Source organism: Mesitornis unicolor, unplaced genomic scaffold, assembly GCF_000695765.1.
Source record: "Mesitornis unicolor isolate BGI_N332 unplaced genomic scaffold, ASM69576v1 scaffold5545, whole genome shotgun sequence".
Taxonomy (NCBI): domain Eukaryota; kingdom Metazoa; phylum Chordata; class Aves; order Mesitornithiformes; family Mesitornithidae; genus Mesitornis; species Mesitornis unicolor.
Window position 1 is genome coordinate 24,147 of NW_010184681.1, and position 23,037 is coordinate 47,183.

Here is a 23,037-nt window from a genome sequence, read left to right on the forward strand (position 1 = left end):
AGATGCTATTTAGCCATGTTTTGTAAGCAAAGTTTGTCAGGGCTTTATAAACAGATGAAGTTTTGTCGAAGTTTATTAACCAGCTTTTTAAGACATGGCACAAGGTAGCTGACACTCAGTAGGGTTGGAAGAGAAGTTTATAATATAAAATTCTTCCAAGTTCTCCTGCATGTTTTTACAGTTCTAGCTCCTTAATTTGGTTAAGGAGCAAGTTACAAAAAGTATCCATCACAGACAACGTGGAAGTTGGAGGAAGAATGGAGAGGGTGGTGGGCTTGGAGAGCTTCTTTCCCTTGGAGAGGGAGAGTCTTGACTTGTTTGAGGATGATTGAAGCGCTGGGTGAAGTTTCAGCATAAAAATTTTGCTCCTCTGGTATAAAGCAAAGACTTGTCTCATAGTTGCTAATTTTCTAGAAAATTTTAAGTCATCAAATGTTTCGTTCCTGTTTAAAATGCATTCTTCAATGTGAAAAGAAACCTTCAAATTAAAATCTAATACGTTCAGGTGCAAAACAAGATAGTGAGGTCTGTGTGAAAACAGTCTTTCCTCTAGATATAATAAATTGAATATCTTTTTGACTTACCAGTGATAGTTTATGATTCAACATTTAACTATTCAGATTTCAGCAAACAGCACTCGATGTGCACGATGGCACGCAAAACTAGGATTTCATCGGGATCCCAGACCTTTTCCTTTGCCTCTGTCATCGCTTTACAGCGAGGGTGGTGCAGTGGGCTGTATTGATGTAGTTATTCAAAGAACTTACCCTGTTCAGGTATGGTATAAATATTTTACTAATCTAACAGGTTCTGTGAGATATAAATTATATTAGTTAATTGCTATGTCATTCCTCAATTCCAACATAATATGGAGGGCTAAAAAATTTAAGAAAAGGTACCATTATGTGTAAAATGAACAGGAGAAGTTCCTGCAGTGTGCATGTGTTTAATATGTCAGGACTGAAGTATTCTGCTGTAAGAAGAATTTGTACTCAGTATCTTCTGGTTGGCTTTGCTTTCAGCTTCAAAAGGCCAGAAAGAATTGAATTTCAGTTCTGTAATCTAAAAAGCACAGCACAAAAAAAATATTGACAGTTTCAACTCCAAGTAGAAGTAAAACCTATTTTTTCTATTACTAACATGCATAGCCCTGCAAAGAAGTTAAATATTTATAACCATTAGTAAGATTACTTTTTCTTATATGTAGCTCGCTATATTGTGTAGGATCTATTATTTTAAAATATTACTGAAAATGCAATGTGACTATGGTGTAAAACAGAATTAAGATCTTGATATCCAGACAAGATGAAGTAAGGTCAGACTTCCCTGTAACTATTAGCTTTTATAACAATACCAACTACAAAAAGAAACAGTATATTTTTTAGTAATCAATCCTTTTAATGTTAACACTTTAACCAGGATACAACTTTCCAATTTTGTTAACTTTCCTCAGTGTATGTTACACTTGGCATGTACGTACATGTTTTGGGTTTTTTTATTGCTTTCTTTCTAAAACGTTGTATAACTATTGGTCCATGTAGAATGCATTCTGCAAAGGGAACAGTAATATTTGGTTTGGATCATTACTCTGATATTTGGATGATTACTTTAACAGAGGAAATTACAGTATTTACTATGTGAATTGCCTGATAGAACTAATATTCCTTTCAGTCCCAGAAAGGGAACTGTAATCTGTATCTGCATCACAGTAAGTGACTTCCAGGCTGGGGAGGAAAGTGGTGCTTTGTATCTCACTGTATCCAGAGATTGATGTGCTGATGTAGACTCTTTTTTTTTTAATGACTGAGACTCTTGCTCAAACATTCCAAAATGATGGAAAACTTGGGCTGTCTCCTTTGAGCTCAAGAGCCAAGGAGTGTAGGAATCACAGTAACCCTAAGGAAAGGTGTCAAACTGAACAGTGCAGGAAATACATGGTGTGCACTTCGTGAGGCAGACAGAGCCTATTTCAGCAATTCACTGCCTTCAACACTTCCTCATCCTACTCTCACTGCACTCCCTTGCTGCTGCTCTGTGCTAAACCTGGAGCTCACCTGATCCTGTTGCTTAGCTAATTTAATTCACTAAACCAGGAGTAAAATTTTTCAGGCAGAAAAAGTTTAAGAGCATCTGCAGAACACCGTCATAGTTCTTTTACAGCATCTAATCTAGCAGGGTAAAACAGACAGTACAGCTGATGTAGGAAGACAAATTGGGTAGAAGGCATTTCTGGTCTACTTTTAAGCATTGAGTTTGATGGTTTGTATCTTAAAAGTATCTACCAGTGGGATTCTGTAATAATTACATTATTGACACCTATTACTATAAGCTATGATTTCTTCAGCTGTTAAATCATGCGGTTTTGACTACTGCTCCATTCTGTCTGTGTATCTTTAAAGTGATGATTTACCAAGTAGTGCTGTGGATTTTTGCCTTATCTGTTATACTGAAAGAACTTACAATCTACAGCCTGTTCATTTTTAAAAACATTTTTGCTTAACAGCGAGTACTAGAAGGAAACTAGGTGAGGTTAAACATTTTTAAAAGTCTGATTTTTCTGTTTAAATATTTTTATTTCAGTGGATGGAAAAGACAGCAACTGGTTCATACGTGTTTCGTAACAGCCGAGCTGAAGAAAAGGAAGCTGCCAAGCATGCAGAGGATCAACAAAAGAAACTGGAAGCTCTGTTTGCAAAAATCCAAGCAGAATATGAAAAGCATGAAGGTAAATCTTTTGTTGTTTCAGAACTTGTAATAGGAACACAAAAACTTTTTTTGGCGTTTACAGAAGCGTTTAAAGAAACTGGCAATAACTTCTATGGTGATAAGAGAAGGAGAGATAGGGTGCTGGGTTGTTTTCTTTGGGGTTTTTTGTGTGTGTTATTATTTTTAGGGGATTTTACATCTGTGTATTCAAGACCTTTCAGTACAAAACAGTTAGTTATATATTAATTAGCTTGGCTTTGCAGCTATCTAGGAAACTCTTCCTGAACGTGTTGGTAGCCAGGCCACTAAAAGATTGCAGTTGTGATGATGCTCAGGGAAGTGCTACAAAATTGCAGAACTGCTAATTACATTTTCTCCGAAGACCTGACACTGTGATATTCCACCCAGAGATGGGTGCTGCCCGGTAGACCTGAACACCAGGACTGAGCACTGAGCATCTTTCCTCACAGACACTGTAGGACTGTGGAGATAGAGGTCAGTAGAGGACAGGGACCCTGCTGACACAGGACGTGGAGAAGACTGAGTTATTGAATGCCTTTTTCATCTTAGCCTTAACTAGCAATACCAACCTTGAGCAATCCCAGGCCCTGGAAACCAGGGCAAAGTCTGGAGCAAGGAAGACATACCCTTGGTGAAGAGGATCAAGTTAGAGAATACTTATGCAAACTGGACACACGAGTAAGTCCATGGTCGGTGATGGGATGAACCCACAGTGGTTCAAAATATGGCCAGGTATCGATGAAGTTTCATGGCAGCCCATCAAGTCTCCCACCCTCTCAAGTGCAGACACTGATACAGGCTTTACCAATGTTTGTATATGATTTGAATCTATGTTGTATTTAAATGAATGAGATTTTTTTTTCTGCTTGCGTTTTCCTAATACACAGACACAGCCACACAGATATCAGTACCTATGTAGAAGTGGTTTTGTATATTTATTCTGGCAAGGCCTAAGTACTACCATGCTTCTTAGATAACTGTTTCTTCTTTCACTTTTAAGCGTGCTGGTTGTACTCGACATAGTGTTTGGTTTCTTTCAACAGAGAGAACTAGCAGAAGAACACCAAGATCACACATAGTCACAAGACAGCAAATCCATAATTTGCAAGATGGTGCAGAACTTTATGAAGCAATTCAGAATTCATCTGATCCTGGTTATATGGAGGTAACTGGAGATCCTACTGGGCTAATTTTGAAATGCCTGTAGAATAATTTACAATTTAGTACCTCCTGCTAAAATAGACCATTAAATTACTATTTTTTTGCCATCTTTTGAGATTTTCTACAGCATGCTTATTGCTAAATAAATCAAGACTAAAAATTTGAAAATATTTTAGTGAAGGCTTGTTGAAATAGATTCATAATATATTGGATGGCAAAACAAAATGCTATTTTCTCCCGATATAAAAATCCAGGATATAGCACAATTAAGAGTTAATGTTACTTTTAATTTTATTATTTTGCTTTGTCTTGCAGATATGAAAACTAAATGCATTTCATAAGTCTTGAGTTTCACATACCTGTTCTTGTATGCTGTTCACTGAAGCATTTGAATTATTATATTGTCATTGTTCCCTTCATTCCCTGTTCAGTTCAATCAGTGTTTGTGTGTGTTTATGCCTCTGTTAATAAAGATGTGTGTGATTAGTCTCTGCCAGTTGTTAAAAATTAAATACGTGCCTCGCCCTTTGCAAGTCAGGGTCCTTGACTGTCATAAAGCCATACGGTCTGTGACTTTGTTTGATGAAACGTTATGCATATCTGTGGTGCTACACATAAAGGCATCTGGATTCTGATGGCTTGGTCAGAAAGGTAACACTCCTGATGCTTTTTAGTGTAAATCACTGTGTCAGCTCAGAGATAGCAGCCTGCTGAGAGGTGCAACTCTTTTTTTTCTTCTTACAGAATTTTTTTCTAGTATTTCTTTCTTATGAAACAGGCAAGCATGCCCATTATATTAAGTATTCACTCTTAAGCAGGCTTCTCACTAATTATCACATAAGAACAGTATGTAATGTAACACTTACACAAAAGAGCACCAGCTGAGTACCAGTCAAGGCTGGTGACTCCTGTTGTGTTAACATACCTCATTTCAAGTCCTAGTGTATCAGTTGAACTATAAATTGCTTCTAACAGAGGAACACTTAAGAAAGAGGCTATCGAAAAATCTTGACGGGATTTTTTTAATTAATTAAAAAAAATACCGAATACATTTTCTCTTGGTTGCAGGGATATCTCAGTGACGACCAATTAAAAGCTTTGAATGCTTACAGGCAGTTGATGAATGATAAAAAGCAAACTCAGATACAGGAAGAATTTAAGAAGGCTTTAGAGTCAGCAGAACAGAAAGAAAATGGTTGTTCCAAAAGAGATGTGTCTGCCGTATGGAAATTATGTGTGGTAGACTACAGAAAGCAAGAAAAACATAAAGGTTAGTGCTTGGAAAACTATAAATAACTTTTATCTAAACATGGTACCTGGCCAACATAGTGGGTAGATAGATTTGAAGAGTTTCCTAACAGTGTTCTAGCTTGCATGTTAATGTTTCAGGTTTTAGTTGGCTTTTGGTTTAGGGCTTTTGGGTAGCAGGGAGTATTGTGAATTTATTTTGTTTAAAAGCCTTCCAATTACTATTGCACAGCTAATATATCTTAATCTGATATTGTCAGGAGTGATCCTGAGTATCTGGCGTCCGCTGCTAGATGTTTGTTCGTTGTTAAAGGAGGGCAGTCGGTACAGAATCTACCAGCTGTCGGCATCCCAGGCCAAGGGAAGATTAGGCTCAACTAATGTACAACTAACAGCAACAAAGAAAACCCAGTATCTACAACTATCAGTAAGTGCTTTAACTGCATAAAGATGTAGCATTAAAATGTATCAAGGTCTACATAAGTGTGTTGTAAAAACCTTAAAATTTTGTGTTTCTTCAGGTATCACAAGAGATCCTGTTACAGATTTTCTTCCGAAGAAAGGCTCTAAAATTCACCAGTTTGTCAGATCCTTCTTTTCAGCCACCATGTGCTGAAGTTGATTTAGTTGGAGTTGTAGTTTCTATTAGCAGAACAGGTATGTTGTAGACCACATTCATGTCCTCCCACTGAATAAGCACTACATTGTTTTATTTCAGAAGTAAAAAGTATCTTGGTGGTTGTATCTGCATCTCAGGCCTGTGAAAACCTGGTAATATAGACTGTCACTGTGATATGCTGGCAGATAATTCTGTTTTCCTAAAGAAAAACTGTATTTGCTTATTAGCTCAAGAAGAATTTAGTAAGGAGAGATTCAAGCTCAAGAGAAGCTTTTCTTCAGTAGGGAGATAGTGTAGAATATGAACAAAGCATATCTGTTACCATGCAGATCGGCTGCCATGTGATACTTATCAATTCTCTTTCAAGATGTGACTTTTTTATAAATACAAAATTATAAATACAAATTGCAGTAATCAACCTTTATTTAAAGGTTTAAGGTTTAAATCAAACTCTGTCTTGCTTTTAGGTTTCACTACTATGGTGTACTTATCAGATGAAAGCTATAATTTGGTGGCAGTAAAGATCCGGACAGATCTCAGACAGCTGGCTATTGAAGATATAGTTGTCCGCTGTTCATTCATTTCTGCAAGCAACCTTCAGTGGCAATCTGAATTCAGATCGGAAATTCCTGTGCTGTTGGCTGGAGATCTCTCTGTATTCTCAGTCAGTCCAAAGGAAAACTATCTGCAAGAGAAGGTTAATGAACTGAGAAGTCTGATAGAGGTAAATCTGTAGATTTAGAGTTTAATGATTAGTTACTGCTGTGTTACATTCTTCACCAGATAGTCTGTTACTACTAAAAAATCCTTAACGTTAGTAATGCACATAATGTTGAAATTGAGAGGATTTTGCAGGAGATGGAGTAAGGTGATAATGTGCTTTTCCTGGAGGACTCTCCATATAACCTATGGAGTGTCCTTTGCCTTTTTTATACAGCTCAACCAACAGTGTCTTCAGGAGGTACCACAGAATCTTCCCTGGCTTGCAAAAATATTGCACCTGTCAGTAGGAAATCTGTCATGGACAGGTTGGGTCTTGCCTTTTAAAAGTTGAAATTTACTGTCTTGCTCAGTTCAACATATTCAGTATCAGATTGTTGGTTTCATTAATTCATTATTTAAGTTTTCTAGCTGTGCAAAATACTTGGTCATGCATTCTCACTTCTTACTGAAAAACAAGTTTAAATACAAAGTGATTTTTCTCTTGTTAACAATAAAAGGAAGGTATGATATTTGCTTCCATGGAAAGTGCAAAAGTCTTCTCTGAGTTGTTGGTTTGATATAAAACAAACTTCTACTGGGATTATGTTGAAAAACCAAAGTACTAAATACTTTGTTTAGAGCATATAGTGCTCACGAAATTCTAGGAACAACTATTCTGCACTGTAATCTGTTCTCCTTTATAGAACGTGGACTCCTTTTGCTCTGATGCAGAAAGCAAATTGATGAATTTGCTACAGAGAAATCGCTCACTTACACCCAGTTTACCTAAAAGCTGTGGCTTGGAATGCGCCTCTCCTTCCTGCAACTCAGGCCTTTATGCAGAGGATAATAAAAGCTCGGTAAGATTCTGGTAATTAATACTGGATTTATACTGACAGTACGTACAGTAAGGATTTCAGTTTTATGCTGGTAGCTGTGGTGAACGGTGTCTATTCTGAGTCAGCTCCGTGGGTTCTCTCCAGGGCAGTGCAAGCTGATCAGAAGCTTTCTCTGTGTGTGTGGGTTTAGGATCATTCCCCAGGAGGAACTAAAACTATTCTTCTTCCAAGCAGTACATGAAAACCTCCCCTTGCCTATTTTGACAGCATACTTTAAATATTCTGAATTTTATATGAGTAGAATGAACCATCCTTTTCCTATAGATCATTTATTGTTTCTTTGGTTGCATTGTGAAGATTATCAGACATGGTTGTCACTGGAAGGAAAAAAACATCTCGATCTCTAAACTTTTCTTTCATGGCATTCTGCAGTTCCTACCTTTGTTTAGAGAATTTACCTCCCAGGCTTCTTTTTCTAGAGATTGTTCACTATTTCCAGGATTTAAAAGGGAAGAGGTATCACCTAGTAAGTGTTTACATTTTATAGCAGTCTTGACAAAAGTAGAGTTAAATCGTCCTTGTTTCCCATGAAGGCAGCTGGTGACAAGATGTTCCTGATGTGGAGTTCAGCACACAAATCTGTCCTGACGCTAGCTGCGAGGGAGGTAGAAACACCCTCATGTGAGATGAACTCCGCGGGTCTAAATTTAACCGTATAAGGCATCCTTTTCCATTTCAGTGCTAATATTTAATTTTAAAGGTTTAGTTTATATCTGTTTATTAAGTATACTAACCAAGTGAAAACAAATGATGCTAAAGGTATTCTCAAGCATGTGTTTTAATGATTTGCTGTGTAGCTTCTATCTCATCTGTATTATTTTCTTCAAGTTTGTTGTCTTATATTCTATCCTTTTTTTCTTCTAAATTTTTTTCCTCATTTTCCCTGTTTAACAACCTGCTGGGGGTATCTTCAATGCAGTAGAATACCAACTCCTTTTTATGGATGCTTTGGTTTCTTCTGGCACAGGAAAAACTCTCATACTTTTAGCTGTAGAACTCCCATACCTTTAGCTTAGATCTCAGAACGCAAATGTGCTGTCCTAATGTACAGGTAAACAGTCATTTGTCAAGTGTCAGTACTTGAAAGAATAATATCAGTCACCATCAGAAGATACCAAACTAAAGATAAGTTGGACATGAATGATGACAGCATTTTTGTATCAGGTTTTTTCCCTTGCTTTGTGGAAGTAATTGAGGAAGGTAATGAATTAGGACATGCTATTAAACATAAAACTTACCTCTTTTTAACTAGATTTTGTCTTCTAAAATTGAAATAAAACATCTGAGCCCTTTGTCAGTGAGCACACCGAATGTGAAACTTGTCGCACAAGGGTCAGCAAAAACACCTTCATCTGCCACAGCTGCTGAAGACCATCTCAAAAATAGCAAGAAGAGAAAAGCAATGGACTTCCTCAGCTGCATACCTGCGCCTCCCCCGCTGACCCCAATCTGTTCAGTCATCTCTCCATCCTTAAGAAAAGCATTTCAGCCGCCACGAAGTTTGGGTTTCCAGCGTAGCAAGTCATCAAAAGAAACACATCAGAATATTGGCTATGTCACCCCCTGTAGAAGGCTGAGAGGAACTGTCCATCTTCCTGAGAATGACCTGGTTGCTGATGAAGAGCTTGCAATGATTAATACACAAGCGCTCATGAATAATTTACCAGAAGAAAAGAAGAATGATGATGGAAATGAAAGCAGCAGCACAATAGCTGCTAATTTATCTGATGATCTTTCACGCAAAAATAGTTCCAAGTCTACTGGGGAAGCAAGTAACTCATCCAAAATCAGTTCTGAAGTGGCTGAAGCTCTTCAGAAAGACACAAAGGAACCTGAGGACTCGTTACCAGCCTGCAGAGTGCTGCAAAGACAAAAACTCCGAAAACGCTACTGAATGCACATGTACAGTACTGTATATATTTCAAATTCAAGTTATTTTTACACTTTGTACATTAAATCTGGGTTGTATTTAATAAAGCTGTGTTACAAAACAACGATGGGTGAAACGACATTTCATATGCAAAATAATTCGGAGTTGAGTAGTTACACATTTCCGACACAAACATGTATGGTACAATAGCAGCAGCGTGGCTGAAGGTTTGAGGGCATTTTATATGCCACTGCTTTGATGCTGATGTATTCTTAAGTTACAGCAGGATCTCAGTTTCAGTCTAAAGCAAACACTTTGTTGCTCGCCCTAGAGTTAGAATAGTTGTTTGGCTGTCAGAAGTAGCACAGGACAAAATAGAGAAATAGCTAAGGTTACTGTTACCAAAAATAACACTTCAATTCTGAAACACTGCTCTGTAATTCTGGTGTAGTTCTTGTACTTTTCCCCTCAAACTTTCCAGACAGTGCTAAAAGAGTTTTAGAAAACAGCTATCAGTATTTGACTCATAGCAAAACACCATACAGAGGTATTAAGGACGGGTCCTTGGTCAGTGTTGCTGAGCTGCTCCTTCTTAGAGAACCACTTGAGGCCACAGCATCATGCAATGTTATCACATCTTTCCTTAATTACCATGAGATATTGCTGCTGGGAGTGGGTTCATACTTGAATTCATTACTTTGTTCTCATTAACTTCAACAGCTGAAGCTTTTCAGAACTGGAGTTTCTCCACTGGAGAGGGAGACCCTGGTTCACAATTATTTACAATGATGATACAATGATTTTTTACATACAGCTTGAGTAGAAAATGCAATTTGGCTTTTGCCCAGAAACCGCATATTTCATTATACCTCTTCTACTTGTGTTTGCTAAATTGCTAGATGCCTAGCAGCTATACCCCTATTTCTTAATCTCCAATGTGAGCTGTCATCATTTCCTACTGCAAAAGAAGTCACTGCTGTCCTCTTCTATAAGCACTAATAATCTACACCTACTTTAAAAAAAATTGCTGTCACAAATGCCAAGTTTTAAAAACGTTTCATGAGGTGTTTTGATGATATAATCACCACAGTTTCAACTGGTTGAAGGGAAGAAGTCAGGGAGTTGTGGTCAATGGGATAGAGTCTAGTCTGAGCCCTGTATGTAGTAGAGTCCCCCAGGAGCTGGTACTGGGACCAGTACTATTCAATAAATTCATCAATGACCTGGACAAGGGAACAGAGTGCACTGTCAGCAAGTTTGCTGATGACACAAAACTGGGAGGAGTGACTGACATGCCAGAAGCTGTGCTGCCATTTAGTGGAGACCTGGACAGGCTGGAGAGTTGGGTGGGGAAAAAATCTAATGAAATTGAACAAGGGCAAGTGTAGGGTCTTGCATCTGAGGAAGAACAACCCCATGTATCAGTATAGGTTGGGGACTGGCCTGTTGGGGAGCAGCACAACCAAAAGGGACCTGGGGGTCCTGGTGGACAGCAGGATGACCATGAGCCAGCAATGTGCCCTTGTGGCCAAGAAGGCCAATGGCATCTTGGGGTGTATCAGAAGGAGTGTGGTCAGTAGGTCGAGAGAGGTTCTCCTCCCCCTCTACTCTGCCCTGGTGAGACCGCATCTGGAATATTGTGTCCAGTTCTGGGCCCCTCAGTTCAAGGACAGGGAACTGCTGGAGAGAGTCCAGCGTAGGGCTACAAAGATGATGGAGGGAGTGGAGCATCTCCCTTATGTGGAAAGGCTGAGAGAGCTGGGTCTCTTTAGTTTGCAGAAGAGGAGACTGAGGGGTGACCTCATTAATGTTTATAAATTTGTAAAGGGCGAGTGTCAGGAGGAAGGAGCCAGGCTCTTCTCAGTGACAGCCAATGACAGGACAAGGGGCAATGGGTGCAAGCTGGAGCATAGGAGGTTCAGTCTGAATGTGAGGAAAAACTTTTTTACTGTAATGGTGACAGAGCACTGGCACAGGCTGCCCAGAGAGGTTGTGGAGTCTCCTTCTCTGAAGACATTCAAAACCCACCTGGACGCGTTCCTGTGTGACCTGATCTAGGTGATCCTGCTCTGCCAGTGGGGTTGGACTGGATGATCTTTTGAGGTCCCTTTCAACTCCCAGTATTCTATGAATTTAACAATACAGGTAAAGCTACTGCAGGGCAGCTTCTTTTTTCACTCGTCCATCACTCAGTGGTTTGGTACTTAGTGGTGGATGGAGTTGATTTCTCCTCTTACAAGAACACTTTTTTCTCTCCTTAAGTAATTATTTTTGTACTTCTGAGTTAGTCTGGGTATTTGGTAACCTTGTGCTTCAGCTATTTAGAGCTGCTCCTGTAGCTCTGTTCCTACTTGGAAGTTAACAAGCACTATCCTAACACCAACGTTTCCTTTTAGGAGCCTCTGCATATGGACTCATCACAGGATTAGTTGAACTCCTATGTGTTGGCAGGATAAAGGGCTCAGTTTGGTGTGTTAAAAGTGTTTCATCTCCAAGCTGGAGAAGCTGTTTGGCTGTGATAGAGCTGAAGTAAGAGCAGCACTGAATCCAGACAGCAGCCATGTGGATGGGGAACAGCATCAAATCATGCAGTAGTGCTGTGGGCAAGATGGGAGTGGAAAGATACAAAAGGTTATACAGCCAGACAAAGTATTAAAATGGCAAGAAATTAAAACTGTGCGGAGAAGGAATCAGCCACGTGGCCTGTAAGAAAGAAAGAATTTAGGAATATTTATTGCTACCTACTAGTGACAGTGGGATGCAGGAAAAACAAAAACCAACCAACAGACAGAACACAAAGCATGTGGCACAGCCAGTAAATTTCAGTGTAAGCTTGGATGGCTTTCTGTGGAGGAAGAAGGATGAGAGGCAGTACAGTCTGTACTGAGGATAGAGCTCTTGGATCAGTCATGTAGAGCTGAGAGATCATAATCCAGTGACATTTAAAACACATAAGAAATCCAAGTAATTTAGAAATGTAGTAGAAAAATACAAGAATAAAAACCAGTTTAGAAAAATGTAAAACTAGAGACTTTTACACCCGATAATTAAAATACTCTGAGGAATCTCCCTCTTCAGTGAAAGGGCGTGATGTTTGTAGGTGCCACGTGAGGTCTCCTGTTTGAGGTTGGAGGGGGGCTGGAATGGGCGCCCATGCCGTAAGCTGCATTTGGTCCACTGGGGCTTCTCTCATCTCTGCTTGGCTTTTCTGACTGGAGAACGCTGTGGAAGGTGACGCTGCGCTCGTATTGGTCTTTCATCCGCTGGATCTTCTCTTGAGGGACACGATGAATATTTCTTCTGTAGAGTCAACATTAACAGAAAATATGAGCATTTAGCTGCCCTTGCATTAGAGGTTATCTTAAGCTTGCTAAGCTTCCTGATATGTTCAGGATAACGTTCATGTCCCCGCTGATCTATTTCTAGCCCTTTTTTGCCAAATTGCTCTTCACTTCCACCTACTTCTTAAAAATAATTTTCTGACTGTTGAAAATATAATGCAAGTATTTTTTGTGGGCAGCCAGGACAAAAGGTCTGACAAATGCTTTGAAATGAAGGCTGCGTTAGACCGAGCTACGTAGAAGACCTGTGTACTATTTTATATGGGTTTTAGTGCTAACAGCTTGGTAGCTTCAGGGTGAGCTTTTCTGAATCTGGAGACAGGCAGACAAGGGCTGAAGACAGCTCAGACTCAACAAGTACAGAGGTTTGAAATCCTGTTGTTGCTCTGAGCACAAGTGGGGAAAAATCGTATCTGAAAGGCAGAGCTGTAAGTGACGATGAGTCTGAGAGGGAGGGGATGCCCAAACGTGCAGGGCTTTCTGGATAGACCAGAAACGGCTGCAGTCTCCCTGCACATTAGTGGGAATTGTTTTTCCGAAGTCCACCAGGGATTTCTGCTTGCCTGTAAGTTTTCAAGCTCTGAGTATCTTTGGTTTTGCCATTTGGCTCTACCAGGCAGAACTCATCGTCTAGAATCTAAGCCTGTCCTGCATCCATATGCTCAAATCCTCATGGTGTACAAATCCTGCATCACTCAGCATGGTTTTTCCCTGGCGGAATTAAGGCGACAGCAGCGCAGCAGGGCGCAGGTTGCAGCATCTCAGCTGTGATGCTGGCACAGGGTCCTCCAGCAGCCCTGTGCCCCGCACGTGTGCAGCCTGGGGCCTGCAACCAGCACAAACCCTATTGCCAGCAAAGACTCGATGTGGAACCAGGGAGGCAGCCTTCAGCTGTCCCTGAATCATCTGCCAAAGAGCTGCTCCAAATTGAGGGTATCTGAACTGGCTTTACAGTGCTACTATGAAAAGCTGGCTTGTTTCAAATGATTAATAAAATACAAGTTACCAAGTAGCTCAGCTGATAATGAAGGATCACTGGTAAAACCTGCTGCTGCAGTGATGGCTCCCAGCTGCTGCTGGGGGAGCCAGAGCTGACACTTGCAGTTGACTACTGAGGCTGCTGGTGTCCTCGCCTGCCTCCAGCCCGAAGCCACCGACTGCCATCAGCCTTGTCCTGCCTCTCCCCAGAGCTGCCAGCGCCCTGGGCCTGTCCCTCTGCCATTTGTCCCTGTTATGCACAAAAAGGAGCAGTGCTGGGTTTTGACTGGTACTAAACAAGTCAGTCAGACTGAAGTACCCATGCCCTGTTTTCCTGCAATAACAAGTAAGTTAGCACATTTGTTAGCTTCTGGATCTAGCAGATGGGAGTGAGCTATGTAATGTACTTTATGTCAGGTTGATTAAAGGCTAAGAAATCAGCCTGCATGAATTCTTTTTTTAGAGATATAACCATGAACCTTGCAGCCACGAGCCAAACTAACACAGAGCCATATTTGGCTGCCTCTATCCTACCGCATTGTGCAGAGTTGATAATTTCATTGTTTGAATGAAACCTTCTGCATGTGTGCATTAAGATCTTCAGAAAGAGCCTGCAGAACCCCATTTCTCAACCACACAACGCAGCATCCCACCATTGCAAGCCACTATTTGTTATGGTTAGATTCTTTAAGAACAGATGTCTGAGTATTTTCTGTAGTGCTTAGACATGTTTTGTGCCCAAATAGAGAGAGTGCTGCTCAAAATACAGAACGAAAATCAGGGTTCCTGCTTCAGGAAGCTTGTGGTGTAATAGATGCCTCAGGGGGGTTGCTGCTTCTACTGACTCATAGTCGGGCTCTTTCAGGTTTGAATTCACTGCAGAGCAGGTACTGAGTAATAGAAATTTTCCACAACAACCCTTCTGTTGTCATTTACTAGGTTACTCTTCAGGGTATATGAAGAGTGCTGACCTTTCTCAGAGCACATCAGTAAAACGAGCAGCTGTCTGCTATATCAAAGAGAAGAAGATGTACCTTGTCAGTTCTCGAACATTGAACTTCCAGGGTGTATCTGGTTCTTGGAACACAACTTCGTACCTATTTTCACGTGCCTGAAGAAGTACAGAGACGTTTTAGACACATGGCTGCCATGATCCACAGCAGCCAATATTCCAGACCTCCTGAGGTTTCATCTAGGAGATGTAGCTCATGTACCAGGAGCCAGAAAGGGGAAGACAACCATGGCTGCCATCAAGGTGCTGGTCTGAGACCCAGCTGGTTCATTTCCTTCTTCATCAAAGAATTTGGGTCTCCCAGCAAAACTTGCCTCAGCATCGCCCCCAGTCCCCATCCCCTGTGGCAATGGCATCCTGGCACTTGAACTCTCTGGAAGGCACTCTCTGGAGTGAAGGCACTCTCCAGGCTTTCCAGCACCACTATTAACTCTTGCCACTTTTCTGCTCCCAAACAAGCAATAAATTTCTTAACTAAGACCACAACCCAAGAACAGGAGCATGAGTGAGATGTTAGCAGCCAGGCCACACTATGAAACTGTACTAAAAATCTCCTGACGAGTGATACCAATGCATCTTTGAAGACTCTTTATTGTGTATTTTTCACAAGTCACAAACTAAAATTGTAAGTCATATCTTGATATGACTGAACAAATAGACTGAGAACTGTTCAACTCATGTCATTACTGCCAAAGGGGGATGACATCCTGATCATCAAGAAGTAACAGGGCAAGTTCAAAGACTGTTAATCTTTTCAAGTAATTTTGTCTTCACTGAGTTATGTAGCTGACCACATAAAACAACTACACTGGCACCTCTTCCCCGACTTCTTCTCAGCATCATTTACTAACTATAATTAGAAGACTAAGGGAAAAAGGAAGTAATTACTTTTAGCTATGTTAAGACTGGTTTCAGTCAGATCACCTCTTAAATGTCATAGCTGAGCGTGTAAAAGCAATAAATCAGAGCTTTCCCTGCCATCATCACATACGGCTTCATTTCCCAAGCTTGGATGTTGGTATTATCAATAATAACCGGGCTTTTCCCATTCTTCATTGCCTTGCGTGCTGCAATGTAACACATGAAGTAAAGCTAAGATGTATTCAATAACAGCCCGAGCCAGGTCTTTCTAGCCCCAGAGCGTCCTCTCTGCCCACTGCTACCACACTTGGGCCCCACCAGGGCTTGTGGCTGCCGCCCAAATGTGAGCAGGGGTCAGGGGCCAGCAGGTGCCCTCCTGGAGGAGGTGATGACTGTGCTCAGCAGCGAGACCTGAAGCTCTCATGGAGCACACTCAGTGCTATCACAGCACTCACTGGTTACAACAGCTAAAACCAACAGATACTCCCAAAAGATGTCTGTTATAAGAGCTCCAAGTGTTTTCCATTGCTAGGAATGAGTTCAGAGCACAGCCACAAAAGCACGTTGCATTCTTCTCTCTGAAGCACAGCCCTGGGCTGTTTCATTTACAGACTTAGAACAGGGTTTGCAGGTTTTCCTCCTAGCTGTGCTCGACTCCCCCTGTAGCACCCCCTTCCACATCAGGCCAGACATCAGTGCTGTTACAGTCAGAAGGACATGGTGTGTGCAGCTGCACTGAGCAGCTGCGGGGCTGGTGTTTGCATGTCACCTGCTGTCACCAAGCCTCAGCAGTGCTACCCAACCATCACCATTTTACCCTCTAAAATAACATCTATCAACCACTAACATATTTTCATTTATAAACGTCTCTCTTACAAGTCAGAAGAAATAAAATCAGAAGTGGTAAATGTATTTTTTAACCAGCACCCCATGAACTGCAGTGTTATGACACCACTTCGAGGTATTTTATTTTGGGGGCTAAGTTTAAAGACAGGCTGAAAAGCAAAACCACTCTGCAAAACTCCAGGATGAATTTCAGTCACCTCGCTTTTGGTTCCATTTGTGTGCATCCTCTAGGAATTCAGGCTCAAACACGTACACACCATTGTCAATGAAGAAGTCGTCAGTACTAAGGACTACAGCACTGGGATGGTCACGTTTCAGTTGTCTGAAAAAAATAAGATGAAGGAAGGATTAGTACAGGCTAACACATGCCTTTAGGAGAGAACATTAAATCAAGAGCTGTATGGATGCTCTGCAAATATGCACAGTGCTGCAGCTGCAAAATCCCAGCTTAAAGGACCTGGAAGTAACATAATCAGTGGATGGACACAGAGGAGAGGATGGAGCTTGAAGGCATGGCCTTGATTTCTTTAATTCAGCAGAGAAACCTACAATGAACTGCCAACATGAGCCTTTAATCGTATTAATGCATTCAGTTTTCTTTCTGAGCTATCTGAGAAGGTATGACGGTAAATACAAAAAAAACCCCAAACGTGCTAATCCCAGGGAAGTTACTCTCAAAAGATGATTTGCTCATGAGAGTTTTGCTACAGAGAGATTTTTGAAGATACCTGGGTAGAATGATTTGTCATTTAGTAAAGATGGTCTATATTACCACCAGTTTGTCTTGATTTTTGTTTGGTTTGGGGTTTTTTTTTGGCAAGAAAACACATAGCACTTTTTTTTAAATTTGCAAACAAATATCTGAGTGATTAGTCAATATTTCCTATTATTTGTTGCAATTTTATGGTTCTTTCTGCTTTTCACTTGTTCCTGTTTTACTTGACCCTCCTCTTGCAGAGTTGCGTCATTTTTATTTCTTTTCAGCTGAACATGTTTCATAACAGCGGTCCCCGGTGGTGCGTGGCCCAGGGCAACCCCCCTTCTCGTCACACTGGTGTCTGTCCCTCAGCGATGCTCATTCAGACCCGGGATGCCCACGGAGGGAGGACGCGTGTCCTGCCGTGAGCCCTGCTGCCTCTAGGAGGTGAAAGTGCTGGCTTACGCAGTGGCTTAAATACGAAGCATTCCTCTGCCAGCCCTTAGAGAGAACTAAAAGAAAAATCTCAGTGCAAAACTGTGTTCCCATTTGTGTGCAATCCAGACTTACTGGTGTCCATAGCCTGAACTGTCTGGTTTTTTCAGTTGAGGGAGTGCTGGGGAGGGAGTCTCTGCGTGAAGTCAGGGAGATGCCACAGCACCCTCACTGCTGTCACCCCGAGGCCCAAAATGTCACTGGAAAAGAAAGCGAGGCCAATCCAGAAGCCCCGTGGCTCTCAGACATGGGTGCTGCTGCCCTGCTATCTCACTCCACACATGGTCTCCAGCCCTGGGACTCATTTCAGCTTCCTTGACAAAGCGCTTCTCTCCCATCCCCACAAGCTGCAAACCAACTATTTCTCAATGTCTTATCTAATTGAGCAACAGCAGGGGAAAAGGTGCCTCCAGGTTATCAGCAAAAAAACAGACACACAGACCGAAAAGGTTTAATTCTGTCCTCTCTAGCTCTGCCCTGTTTACTTACCAATTCTATCCCATCTGCCTGCTGGCAGCAATTCTTCCCTAGGATTGCACGTTGTGTTTGGCTGAATAAAGGTCAGCCTCTGACTTTGTTCTGCCTCCACTGTAACTCCTACCATCTGCTGATTAAATAATATTATTTTTTGTTAGCAACTGCCCCGGAGAGCAGAGGCTCAGCTCCCCAGGACTGGCCAGGGCTTGCTTCGCATCATTTAGCACCCACGGGTCATCATCCTCCAGCTCCAGAGATGTTTTATTCACATAACTGCTGCTGGGCAAACAGGGCTAACAAAAGTCACATTGTGAAATGATAGCAAACAGTCAAATTATCTTTGCCTTAACTTTGGGCCCACGCAAAGAGTTATCATGACAAGCATGGGAGCACCTCATGCTTATCTGGTTACTGCTGTGCTGATAAACAGATCTCTTCAGCTCTCACCTTTCCTATTGCCTCACCCATCTCTTGGCAATCTCTTCTCTAAAACCTGACTCTGCTAAAATTTAACTACTAATATGCACGTAAAAATGTACATACTAATAAAAGATCTCAAGATGTTTTTTCTTGCTCAGTATTTCCTTAAAAAATGTTCTCAGTGCAAATTTTAAAAATTATTTTCTTAGTGGACACCTTACTAAATGTTTAACACGTACATGCACAGCTGCACGAGAGCTTTGATACCAACCTTTTAAGCAACCTCAGAAGCATGTGACTATCTGTAAACGCAGCCTCCTACTACCCTCATATCACTGGTCATTAAAGTAGATAAAACTTGTGCTTCAAAGGAGGAAAAGCACGGCATAAAAAGGACTAAGAACTGTGAATTACTGTCACACCAAACAAACTCCCGCTAAGAGCAACACAAGGAAACTTCAGGCACGAAAAAGACATTTCCCCTTTTATGCTTATTTTGCTGGTCTTAACTTTTAGCTTTCTAAAACAACCAGACTGACACTGCTGTTTATGACCATTTTCTGTGATCCCCTACTGCCCATGAAGCTCACAAAGCCCTCATTTCTTCTGTCCCTTATAATTTCAAAGGGCACCCAAACCTCTTTAGTGCGTTCCTTGAGAAATGAGCAAAATGTTCCTTCTCCGATCTACACAGGACCATGAGTTGGGTTAGAGGAAAGGTTTTATCATCACACCAGGCTCCTGATCACTGTATGCAACAGAAATGGCTATCCTGTAGCAAAATATACACCAGCTATGCACAATGGAGGACTTGTGACCACTGTTATTAATTAATAAGTTTTGAGTAGCACTGTGAAAAGAAAATTACTCATTGCCGTTAGATGAGTAAAGCAAAGCATACTAAGAAGGAAAAGAAAGATGAAATCTCTTTGCAAGATCAAAGGGTATATACGAGCATTGTTTGCTTTTTTTTAAAAAAGCCACTGAACGTGAACCGTTGCATTGTGGTAAGCAATCTCTGTCAAAAGGTTCAGCATTAATTTGCCTTCGTAGGAAATTTAATTGCACAGTGCTACAGCTCTCTGTCGCACTAAAGAAAAGTTTGCTGCTGTTGCAGAAAATACAAAGGATTTTCAACTCCATGCAGCCACCAGCACGGCTGGGACCTGGTGAACCCCTGCAAACACGCAGCTGTGCAGAGGCTTTATCAGCAGCCCCGCCAGCAGCCCAGGTAGCGAGGATGCTCCCGAACAACGCGGTGTCTGGCGGCGCTGGTGCACGCTCATCTGCAGCACCACCCAGGCTGGGTTTAGGATGGCTGCTGTGATTAAAGAAAAGGAGAATCCTTCTGCTGAAAATCCAGCTGTTTCTGTTTGACCGCAGCAGCATCGCAACAGCTGCCTCAGTGAAAAGAGAGGTGGGTTCTGTGTCATTCATCTGAAGGTCTGATCCCATGATTTATACCATATTTAAGTCCTGTTTTTTCTAAATAGCATCTTCAGTGCTTTCAAACAATCATTTCAGATTTAACTACAGAAAACAAAATAATTACTCAGGATTTCAACTAGCTGGATACATTGGAGTACTTGGGAGAAGTCTCCACAATCACTAATAGTATCACTGGAGATAAAAAAATCCATAACTGTATTTCATGGGCTGCCGTGTTTTTCCATCAGAAAATCTGAAAATAAATTAATGTCTGATTTCAGCCTGGTAAGCAGATGGGAAGGCACATGTTCAGTGCTCAGAAGGCAACAGAACGGGACACCAGGCAGATCTGAGAGCAGGTAAATTCCCAAACTACTTCCAGCGTCACAGGGTCAGCACGGAGGCTGTGTTTTGTAAAGCAGCAGGCGGCCTGGCACAGTTGATAAACGGGAAAATCACCTGGAGCAGGTTCATACAAAGGTAAATGTTTACACCGCATTGCTGCCTGCAAGCGGGAGCTGAGGTCCATGAACCCTCTCCGAGCTGCAGTTCTGCTGCAGGGCTGGGTGCTGGTGGCAGCAGCGGGGCTGGCCCAGGCCTGGAGGTGCTGGGACAAACCGGGCAAAAGCAGGAGAGAGAACTGGAGAAGGCAGGGACGCCCCCAAGCAGTGGTGCTCCAGTGCCAAGGCAATTTTCCTTCCTGCTCTAGAAGATTGCTCCCTCTGTGCTTTGTAAGAGCATATAAGATCAAACACATTTCAAGTGATAAATCAGCAGCAGTGGCTGAAAAGCTGCGCGTTTGATCATGCCCAGCCCAGTGCTCGAGCAAAACCAGAGGGTGACACGTTACATCAGTTGTGCATCATTGCAATGCGGTGCAGAAAAGCTGGAAATACAGCTACTTCCTGCTGGGGAAGCAGGTACAAACACGTAAACGGCTTTCTAGATTCTTCTGAGACATTTCTGGAAGCTACACATGCTGCTGCACCTCAGGTAACTGTTTTCTCCGCAGTTGCCCAGGTCTGATCGTGAAATCTGCACTGCGAAGCTGTGAGGAATGCATTCAGGAGGGTGTTACACACACCTGATGGAGGCTATTGAAGATGCCCAAATATCCTGTGTGCTCCTGCTGGTGGTGACGTGTAGTAAATGGTTTGAGGGAGCATGTTAGGGTCACCTAAAATGCGTGGTTCAGGGGAGCACATTCTCACCAGTGAAGCAATTGGAAGGGTCTGGAGTTTGGTGGTGAGCAGACCAACTCCTCGTTCTGCCTTGACTATTCAATGTATCACAGGCGGATCCTTCGGTGTCCTTACCAGAATCTGCAAACCAGAGCTGAACTGAGCCATACCAACATCAGCTGCTCTGAGCTGGGGGAGCAGCTGGGCTGGGGAAATAATTTTAACAAAGATGCCGTAACTAAGTCTTACAAAGCTGTGTCCAAACTTCTTTGGCACTGGAAGATCCACGCTCTGAGAGCAGGAGGAGGGCCAGGGGGTCACACCAGCCCAGACACACCTTCCTTCCCCCAGTGAGCAAAATTTGGAGATAAAAAGATGGCAGCACAGTGACTGACTGCTGGAAGACATAGCAGACCTGACCAAAACCCACCCTGTTCACCATCAACCCAGAAGAGCCCAGAAGAGAAAGTGAGGATGGGACAGCTGAAGGGCCTTGCCCTCTCTGATTTTGGGCAGTCCACCTGTGCACAAGCATCTCGGGGCTTGCAAGTACTGGGTGTGATAGTGTGAGTATCTGAGAGAATAAATCTGAATGGACAAAATGAGCTTGCAGAGGATTTTGGAAATAAGTAACACTTTTCTCCTCCAGTAGGATCTTGCACTGAGCTTTGCTGCAGTAATTTCCTGCAAAGACTGCTTTGCTTAGCACGTTGTGTTTACCAGCACAAAAAGGTACGCAGTGTGGGAATAGCAGATCTCAGAATTTTCTTGGCACAGTCCTTGCATAATCGCACAGAGTTAATGGAGGTACTAAATGCCATTTTTAGAGCTGCCCTTTGATCTGTGCACTGCTGAATGGCCAAATGCCATGATACAATTAACAGGGCCTAGAAACAGTTCCTTAAATGTTTATCTCACAGGAGACTTAAACAATACTTTGCACTGTTTTTCGTAAAGCTGTCATTCATAATCTTGTGTTTTGACCTAAAAAAAGCAGGTGAATCAGTTATTTGCACCAGCTGAGAATATGGCCCCAAATAATTACATTCTTATTGTACTATGGGAAGACCCAAACCCCTCAGAAGGCAAAGGGGCCTGCACTTACACGACCTCTTTAGGGAGAGATGCGTATTTTGGGTGTCAGTAAGAACACAGGATCTGGCTGTTAAGTGAAGGGCTTGGACTTGCAGAAGTCCTGTGTGACAGGGAGGACTGTCCCAAAAAGAGAATGCTGTACATCAACCCAGCGTCTCACACAGCTTCACGCTGCCACCTTTAACAGCGGGGCCCTTCCTGCGGCAGCCTGGGATTCCAGCACAGCATCCTCAGCCCAGCAGATCAAGGCAGGCAGCGAATGTTCCTCTTTTGATGGAGAGTGGGTGGTGCTGAGGGCTATGAGATACCAGACCATGAGTTTTTGTGATACCAGATTTTGGCTATGTTGCATCACATTGACTGTGGCTCCATCTCACAGTGCTTCCCTCTGGGGTTTTCCACCTATTTTTAATCAGTCTTGGAGCTGCTGGAGAACTGTTGGGCCATTTTATGCAACCCTATGGCTCTGACCAGGAGCGCAGGACATGACGAAACCACAGCTGTTAATTTTAATAGTCACAAAGAGGAAGTGCTTTACTGTGCTTGTGATTAACCACAAAAAAACCCCAAAAACCACCAGTCTAGTGCTTTTTAGAGCAGAAACAACAACTATCTTGGCTTGGGTGATCAGTCCATCTTACCAGAAACATCCCTCTGGTACTGCTCGCTCCGAGCACCACTGCACAGCACTACAGGCAGCACACCCGTAAAGCACTCGCTGGCGACTGCAGCAACAAACTCTGAGCCATTTCTGAGGACAGCGGAGGCTTCCAAACGCCTCTGCCTGTTCAAGAAGAAAGCGAGGCTCCCACTTCCCTCCCCAGCCTGAAAACCAGCTCTGAACTGGTGCCCCTGCCGTCTTCCAGCGATCTGCAGCGCTTCCCGCTCTCCCCTCCGAGGCGGCAGCCGGGAGGGCAGGGGGCCTCCCCGAAGCCCCGGCCCAGCTGAGCCCCGCTGTACCCCACTGCACCGCGGAGAGC

The 23,037-nt window shown here is 42.4% G+C and overlaps 2 protein-coding genes across 2 annotated transcripts in view; one reads left to right on the top strand and one right to left on the bottom strand.

Moving 5' to 3' along the window:
* Positions 1-9,250, top strand: part of BRCA2 (breast cancer 2, early onset) — a 32,570-nt gene extending 23,320 nt beyond the window's left edge. Inside the window, exons 18-26 of the mRNA XM_010184531.1 lie at positions 621-776; positions 2,581-2,725; positions 3,771-3,892; positions 4,957-5,158; positions 5,397-5,563; positions 5,658-5,793; positions 6,223-6,479; positions 7,162-7,317; positions 8,609-9,250. Of these exons, the coding sequence (XP_010182833.1) occupies positions 621-776; positions 2,581-2,725; positions 3,771-3,892; positions 4,957-5,158; positions 5,397-5,563; positions 5,658-5,793; positions 6,223-6,479; positions 7,162-7,317; positions 8,609-9,250 (1,983 nt within the window). The remainder of the gene's footprint in view (positions 1-620; positions 777-2,580; positions 2,726-3,770; positions 3,893-4,956; positions 5,159-5,396; positions 5,564-5,657; positions 5,794-6,222; positions 6,480-7,161; positions 7,318-8,608) is intronic.
* Positions 9,251-12,300: 3,050 nt separating this feature from the next.
* On the bottom strand, positions 12,301-19,808 carry N4BP2L1 (NEDD4 binding protein 2-like 1). The gene is made up of 5 exons (XM_010184532.1): positions 19,399-19,808; positions 16,462-16,586; positions 15,536-15,624; positions 14,580-14,656; positions 12,301-12,526 (listed from the first exon to the last, which is right to left on the bottom strand). The coding sequence occupies exons 1-5, from the start codon at positions 19,806-19,808 to the stop codon at positions 12,301-12,303; spliced, it is 927 nt and encodes a 308-aa protein (XP_010182834.1).
* Positions 19,809-23,037: the final 3,229 nt, after the last annotated feature.

Bases quoted from the DNA above. Each gene is read 5' to 3' on its own strand.
- N4BP2L1 (XM_010184532.1), bottom strand. From the start codon at position 19,808: ATGGGATCAGACCTTCAGATGAATGACACAGAACCCACCTCTCTTTTC. The intron at 16,587-19,398 runs GCAAATTAATGC...TATTTTTTTCAG, and splicing joins CAATTAAATTTCCTACGAAG to ACAACTGAAACGTGACCATC. The intron at 14,657-15,535 runs GCAGGGAAAGCT...GTACTTCTTCAG, and splicing joins TGAAGCCGTATGTGATGATG to GCACGTGAAAATAGGTACGA.